At 31.2% G+C, this 8,573-nt stretch overlaps 1 protein-coding gene across 2 annotated transcripts; it reads right to left on the bottom strand.

The window, feature by feature from the left end:
• Window positions 1-367: 367 nt before the first annotated feature.
• On the bottom strand, window positions 368-4,177 carry LOC120086123 (NAD(P)-binding Rossmann-fold superfamily protein). 2 transcript variants are annotated; one of them, XM_039042707.2, is made up of 5 exons: window positions 3,787-4,177; window positions 3,425-3,624; window positions 1,681-1,910; window positions 1,027-1,338; window positions 368-515 (listed from the first exon to the last, which is right to left on the bottom strand). In XM_039042707.2, the coding sequence occupies exons 1-4, from the start codon at window positions 3,876-3,878 to the stop codon at window positions 1,060-1,062; spliced, it is 801 nt and encodes a 266-aa protein (XP_038898635.1). In that variant the 5' UTR covers window positions 3,879-4,177; the 3' UTR covers window positions 368-515; window positions 1,027-1,059. The 2 variants fall into 2 exon arrangements, with proteins under 2 accessions (XP_038898635.1, XP_038898546.1); XM_039042618.2 differs by having other exon boundaries at window positions 368-524.
• Window positions 4,178-8,573: the final 4,396 nt, after the last annotated feature.

An 8,573-nucleotide genomic window follows, 5' to 3' on the forward strand; every position in this document is an offset into this window, starting at 1 on the left:
AAAAATCTACTCCCAAATAACAAAAAATATTACAATCCATATACTATAATAACCAACTCGGTGCCTCAAATCCATTTGAAAAAGAAAAATGAGAAGATGATTTTCCAAAAAAAAAAAAAAAAAAAGAGCCATGGCTTCACCGTTCTAAATCACCAACAAAATATTAAAATAAAAATTAAAAAAAAAATAAAGAAAGAAACTATTAACCAGGAGTTATAGCTAGTATAGTTCAACTGCATAAAATTTATACTATCAACTTCGAGATCAGAAGTTTGATTTTATCCCTCTATAAGTAAATTAAACTGTATTCACAGGTATTAACAAAAAAAAAAAAAAAAAAAGTTAGTTGAGTTCAAACTCCAAGCCATACTAAAAATGAAACCATCATTATATTATTAAAATTCAAAAGATAAAAGTTTTGGAATAACAACTAAATCTGAAATAATGCCAAAATGTAATGAAAATACAAGAGAAGCAATCAAAATGTTGTTTCCCTCCCTCGTTCACGCCATCACCTGCAAAATCTGTAATAGAGTGAGTACAACATTACATACTCCCTAAGCAGCCCCATGTTCGAGGAGTCGAGATAAAGAGCCTAGATTGACTAGAGAAAACAATGTTTTTTTTTAAAAAAAAAAAAAAAAAAAAAAAGTCATTTTTATTTAATATCATTGGATAAAAACGATTTACAATCCAATTTGAAAGTGTTTCAAAATCTATTTAGTGGTTGCCATGCACTTCAATTTTTTCTAAAATAATTTATTTTCAAAATTAAACAATTGAAAAGTAAAACCAAACATACCCAAAATCTACAAAGATTGAATTTGAACCAACAATACAATCTATCTATGTATTGTCATAAAATCGACAATGCTGCTGCCTAAAAATCTGAGGCCTTACAGAATCTCTCATTTATTTAAAGACCATTACTAGCAGTATCTGCATATTGGGCTGATTGATGCTTCTAATCATAAACAAAACAAAATATTGAGGAAATATCATTTAACTAATGGAAGTTGTTCTCACCTGAAATTTGTCCAAGAGCAGCAAATATAAGAGCTACATATATGAGCGCATGCGCGGCCTCACAAGAGACTGTGCCCCATCAACAAATATGGTTGTTCCAGTCATGTACCGAGACCCGTCGCTAATTAGGTAGATGATGGTTGAAGCTATATCATCCTGAACGTCGAGCCATCTTTCCAGCGGGGCTGCATCCTTGACCAGCTTCTTTGCTCTCTCCTTTCCCACTGATACAGGGTATCCATCATCTATGTGTAATCCACGGGCGACCGCATTGACCCTGATATTATGCTTCCCAACGTCCAGAGCTGAAGTCTAGAAAATCCATCATACATGTTATAGCAGGGAACTTTAAAGAGTGATCATGTCATGAAGTTCATCAAACAAAGATCAGATTTTTTCCAATATCATTTTATAAAAATGTCTATAAATAGCTAAGAAAGCCTGACAACACAAATTCTGAACTTGGGTGAATTGTACAAATTTGAGGGGTTTAGAGAAAATTTGAGAATGCAGAGTTGAAAGTCGCCAAGGATTGCAACTTTATCTGTGATTTCATGCTACTAGCTTCCTACACTCGCTTGAACAAGTTTTAGAAATAGTGGTTGGTCAAACAAATTTGTTACAGACATGCTTTCGAATTGCAAACTTACTTACCCGAGCTAACTGTAGTAATCCTGCTGAGCATGATCCATATGCAGCTCCTCCTGGGTACAGTCCCCTCTCAGCACCAATCAAGGAGGTTAAAAAAATCACTGAACCTCCTGATTTCTGGTCCCGCATTCTTTGACAAACAGCCTTCATCAGAAACCATGAAGCCATCAAATTTATCTTAACGATCTTTTTGAATTCGTCTTCAGATAGTTGTAGAGCATCTTGTATGGGACCTGCCTCAAACATTGTGAAGTTTAACGCAATTTACAGAATGATAGCTTTCAGAGAAGTTGTACATCCTAAGTTCCCAACAATCACCATCAGATACCAGAGCTGAGCATTATATCTTGAAGAAAATATAAACCAAAGATCAATGCCATTAAGGAAACAATTGACAAGCACTAAATCTTTCAAGCAAAATGCTTTTCACTTCTATTCTGATTCAGTTCTATAACAAGCATTGTCTCAACTGGCGTGGCTGGATGCAATCCAAACTTGAGGATGGTAAACATACACAAATACCAATAGTATCCAATTTTTTGAAGTGTAGTTTATTTCATTGTAAACCAATTTTGAGTCTCTTAATTGCAAGCTATGACCTCAAAAAACATGGCAAAGATGTTTATGGAAGACTCTAAGGTTCTTCATTGAATCAAAGAAAGGATCAGCAGAATTTCAGCCATATGAAAGACGACTTTCACAACATTAGGCTTTTGATTCACCATTTACTTACAGGAAAACTTCTTTCAAGACTAAACCAAATCAAGATAACATATAGTGACTTCTTTTTATGGTTATTTGTAGACCACTTTTCCAAGCATTAGTTATACCAAACAATAAAAAATCAGCATGCCACTAGGAAAATGGAAGAAATTATATACAGATTCAAAGAAATATAATTAAGACTTAAGAGAGAAACTCCTCTTTCGACTAGCATTTTTAGATTCTTTTCCACTTCACCACCATGGTAAAAGTGAATTCATCAATCATGCAGAAGGCTTTGCTGGTTTTCATTCTTGTCAATGTTCTAGTGGCCTTGAAGCAATTTTTTCCATCAAGAGGTGACGTGCAGCACAGTCGTCAATTCAAATTAAAAGTCAAGTAAAAAATAACAAAAATGCAAAGTTGCAAACTAACATCATTCTTCTAGTTCTAACTAGTACATGAGGTATAAAATTTTCAAGCCTCAAGTCTTAGTGCGTTCTCTCATAAGCACAAGCCTCTTCTACAAGATATGTTAACCCAATGAAGGTGGTGTAGGCTTCAAAGTTAAACGTTTGACGAGGTGTAAGTCTCATAAGCCTTTTAAACATTGATTCTCATTACAGATTTGCATCCATATAAAAACAATAAATCTGAAAACCCCCCATCTAGCTTCAGTTCTAAGCTACGTGAAGAAAAGGAGACCAACAAATATAAACAGTCATTGAGTTAGCCAGAAACTATGGGCAGATAGTTCAGACCAGTCAAGATTGTAGCCGAAGCACCCAAAGAACTGACAAAGTCTTAGTTCAATTTTCGCAAGGGCCTAAACAAAAGCCTAAATCTTTATTCAAATATTAAATTATGCCTAAACAAGAGCCTAAAAACTCTGTTTAGAGACGAATTAACAATTAACTAAGTAATTTAAAAACTAAAACAAGTAAAGCAAAAAATATTTAGCAAACTCTCTATAACAGACAATCTGACTGCATTAATCACATTATGAAACGAAAAGATGTGTGAAAGAGTTAGAGATAGGCTGTACCATCATAAGAATAAGCATGAACAAAAGCATCCAAAGTTCCTAAAATACTACATGCCCTGTTCACAGCCTCATCAAAAGCCACTTCTCTTCCTTCTTCCATGTCCAACCCAACAACCTCAATTGGCAGGACACCCGTTAAGGATGCCACTATCTCCTTACTCGATCTTCGAAGAACATTCTCATTTCCCAATAAAACCAATCTAAACACATCCATGAAAAAGAAGTATACAAGGTTAACAACTGATGAAAAACAAGAAAGAAAAAACCCAATAACCAAAAGTTTCATTACTGCCCTCCATTCCCCTCAATTTCCTCAGTAAACAAACACATAAAGCCACAAAGTTGAAAGTCCAATGCCAAACCTGCAACCCCTTTTGGCAAGATGCAGAGCCAGACTCTTGGATACGTCATCCCCATTGGAAGAAAGCAACACGTTCTTGGTAGCTCTCTCCATCTGTAGAGAGGAAATGGAGCTTCAATTCGTGGGCAAAGAGGGAAAGGTGGTGGAAGTTGACCTGAATGAAGGAATTATGTCAGAGTGAATCGTATTGAAAACCCGAGTGGACAACTGATAGAGACGACGAAGAGGGGATTAAAGAGAAGGGTGTCACAGAAGTCTAGCCGCAAGATTAAGAACAGGGTGGTTTTCTAAATACAGAAAATTGAAACGACCATTGTGGTCTGTGATTTGTCTTCCATTGAGAAAGGAAAAAAAAAAATTAATAGTGTGGCTAATTGAGTCTCGGACTGTACATCACGTTGAAGGCACCAAGAAATTTAAAGAACGGTACTTTTTTGGTTTTTTCTTCAGTTTTTTTCATTATTTGTTTTCTGTTTTTTTTAGGCAATTGTTTTTGTTTATTTAGTTAGGTACATCGTGTGGATGAGATTTCAACCTTCAAGTACATGATTTAAGGTTTCTTTTCGAGGGGTTAAATATATCAAAATGTCACAGATTGATAGACTACTATCATCTATCACTAATAAATATTGATCTATTGATATCTAATATCGATAGATGGTGACATTTTGCTATATTTGAAAATATTTCAATAGTTTGACATATAAAATAATTTTTGTTTTGATTTTATCATTATATTTTAAAATTTTAGGAGAAAAATTTTGCGTTTGCGTATCTTTAAATATTGGATTGTATCCACTAAAACATCAAATTAATTATTTTATCAATTTAAACTCAATTTAGACCTTTCGTAGAATCATGCGTGAAACTATTCTTACCTAATTTATACCTAATTTAAAACACCTAATGCGTGATTTATAACTATTCTTACCTAATTTAATTTAAAACACATAATGAAACTATTCTTCTACCAAGACTACTGAAACAACCCCACACACACACAAAATAACACAATTCTTTATAAACAAGTCAAGAAAAATCGAGAGAAAATAATATTAAAAACTACTCATTTTAATTAAAAAAAAATCGATACTATCCATTTGCTTCCATCGTCTTTCTATAACATTATGTTAACTACTCTTATACATGAGCAAAAATTATACATTAATGATTTTAAAACAATATCTTAACCAGAGTCTAAATTGTTTTACATTTAAAAGTTTAGGATTTTAATTGATGCTATTAATAATTTAAAATCTTAAGTGGTACAACTCCTACAATTTTAAAGGTGTGAATTGATTTTTATCTTAAAATTTTTCAATTTTATGTGAATGTTAAAATTAGATAATGATAAACTTACATGTAATAAGTTGACATAAAATTTCAGAAAGATCAAAATAAAGGAAACGTGACCAAAAAGAACATAATTCAATTGGTATGAAGAATGAATTATCGATCTCAACGTCAGATATTCGATCTTCCGTTTCATGTTGTAAAAAGAAAAAAAGAAAAAAAGCACGCTGGAAACGTGAGCTTGAGTTAAAGTGTAATTAACACGTAATCATTATATTTCTTAGTAAATAAATGGGAAAAACACTAACATGGGGGTAGTTGGGATTACATCTGATGGCATGAATAAAACGTGCATTCCTAAAATGATTCTATTTTTTGTTTTGTGACAACCCTTTATTTATATTCTCTATTTTACCCTTCCACCAATACATAAATAGCTCTTGAGAGCATAATTGATTACTATAGTCTATAAATTATAATAGTCTTTGTTTGGATACAGATTATTTTAGTCTAAATTGTACTCTATGTATTTAAGGTACAGACTAAAATTTTTAGTCTAGATTATAATAATTTGTATAGAATGTAGGTTATTTTTGTCTGTTTTTCTACTAATATTTATATTATACAAGTAATAGTATCTTAAATATCATATTTTCTTAGCCACATAAATTAAACGAAGATATTTATTGATTTGTGCATCACTCAATTGATTAAAGCATATATTTATAATCAAGAGATAAGAAAAATGGTAATTACAATAGGTAGTACTTGTAGTGCTAATAATTAAGTGTATAGTATCATCTTTAAAGAATTTTAAATATAGTAAAATTTATAGTGATAGACTCTATAGACTCCTATTAGCAGTACAATATATCACTAATAGAGTCTAAGAGCTGAATCTAAATTTTACTAAATTTACAAATTCTTTTGCATTGTGTACTATCTCCTAATACTTTGGGCATATAGTTATATTTGTGAATCCCTCTAAAAAATTTGGATACTCAAACTTATATAATTATTAAAATTGGACCGCTTAAACTTTCATTTAATTACATGATTGGGTTGTTTTTTAATATATATATTTTTTTTTTGTTTCGTAATTTGTTTGTTTCTTGTATAGAACTAGATAAAAGTCTGAATTTCCCTACATTTCTTTTTTATCTTTATCATACCGTCCATACACCAGTTTCAGTATTTGAAGCTCAATTTTAACAATTACAGTCTATAAGTTCGAAGATTTGTTTAGTATCATTGATTTCATTTTTTAAGAACTAAGCTGCAAAAAATAAAATAAAATAAAATACAAAAAGAATAATATGAGAAGGAGGAAAGAAAAAAAATTACCTTTCTGAGTTTAGTTTCCATTTAGTCCCTATATTTCAAAATGTTACATAAATTGATCTCAACAGTGTTTTAAATACAAGTTTGTTTGATTTTCTATACTCAAAGTGTTTCTATATTAATATCAAGTTACTATAAAAGAAGACTATTAAATATTATGAACTGGTCGGTGGAGGTGATTTTCAGAGTTGAGCATATCAAAGAGAGTCATCGGAGTTAGTAGTCGAAGGTGATCGTTGCTGAAATTGGGGGTCAGAGGTAGTTTTTTCTGGAGCTGGGCACCGAAGTTGATCGCATAGGTATGCCTGGAGATGATCGTCGAAGTTAGTCGCGGGAGGTGGTTAGTTGAAATTGGGCGCAAAGGGTGGGTCTTCAATAGAGTCGGTCACTAGAGTGATCGGTTGAAGTGATTGTCGAAGTTGGTCACGTAGGTGGCTGTTAGAGGTAATCGTTAGAGTTGGCCACTGGAGATAAATCGTCAAAGCTAGTCATCAGAGGTAGTCGTCATCGACATTGGGCATCAAAGGTGGTCTTCGCTGGAATTAGTCACTAAAGAGATCATAGAAGGTGATTGTTTGAGCTAGTTATTAGAGGTAGTCATTAGAGTGTTGGGGTTTATGCTCTAAATCTCATGGTTCGTAATGAATAAATAATTTTTTAAAAAATAAATTAATCAGTTATTTTATTCGACATTTAGATTGTGTAACTCAATTCAATAAACTAAGATCCAAAGTTATTTTATATAACTTGAACAATATGTGGTTGACATATAGATAAATTATGTTCAAGTAATAATCAAATAAGTCAGATAGATTATGTTCAAGTAATAATCAAATAAATCAATCACCTATTAGAGAAATATAAAAATTGAAAACTCAAATATTTATTTGACACTAAATTGAAAGTTATTTAATCCATTATGTTAAATACTTATGACGAACCTATTTGACACATAATTGAGAGTTCATGAAATTTATTAGAAACTTTTTAAAATTCAGAGACCTATTAGACACAAACTTGAAAGTTTAAAAACTAAATTTATAATTGAAAAATTATACTTTCCATTGAGATTAACATTTAGATCATTGAGTTTTCAAATTGGACACTCTAGCTTATAGGGTTTGAGTTTAGAACTATATATTACGGAAATTGACGTAATAATATTTTTTAATTAAAAAATATATTCATTTGTCTAGTTGGCAAATAGTTTGAAATTTTAATTTGAAAAATAAAGTATTGTAAAAATTAAAATGGCTTAACATATTAAAAATATTAAAAAAAAAACCTAAATAAATATCTTTTTTACACTAATTTCTGCTCTTCTTCTAAGCTTTCTTCTTCCCTTGCCCACATTTTCTTCGATTTTTGAGGATATTCTACCATTCAATTTATCCTCTCTCTCCTTTATTAATTTATTTTTGTTATTGTTGTTGTTATAATTAGCATTTTGGCACCGAAGAATATAAGATGAATTTGATTTCATTGTTAACGGAATATTTTTCATATTTTTTTTATATTTTTTATTTTTTGAGATTTGTAAAACTCTAGTTTTTTTTTTTTCCTTTTATTCTCTATTTTATTTTTTAATCGTTTATTTTTAGTTGAGAGGGTGAATGTTTTTATTAGATTTTTTTAGATAATCTCACAAACTTAATCCACCAACTTTTTACATAAAAATTGAGATATATTTAATGGACTTCACAAGTTTTCTTTTTTTTTTTTTTTTGCTCATCTTTTCCTTTTTCGAGTTTTTAAGTATTTTATTTTATTTAAGACAGCAGATATATTATTTCTCTCCAAAAGATATAGAAAACAAATTACGCATTTCAATCCCTTTCCCTCGTTTTTTTTTCCTTTTTCAATTTACTTTCAATTTTATCTTTTAACTAAAAAAGAAAAACACTCCATTTTGTTTTTGTCTTTTCTCTCTCTTTTGTTTTCCATTGTTTTATTTTTATTTGCGAAGGGGGGCATTTTTTCTAATTTTTTAGCGGAATCCCACTAGATGTCTACGGGGTGGAGCGAGACCGGGATGTCATTCCCCATCTCCGTTCCTGTTCCTCATTTCATTCTCCATTCCCATAAAATTCTCCACAGGATCGGGACAGAGATTTCCAGCCAGTAATTTTTTTCTGTTACTTTTTTTTTGTTGTA

The sequence above is a fragment of the Benincasa hispida genome, chromosome 1 (assembly GCF_027475165.1).
Source record: "Benincasa hispida cultivar pf3 chromosome 1, pf3_genome.v1.1, whole genome shotgun sequence".
Taxonomy (NCBI): domain Eukaryota; kingdom Viridiplantae; phylum Streptophyta; class Magnoliopsida; order Cucurbitales; family Cucurbitaceae; genus Benincasa; species Benincasa hispida.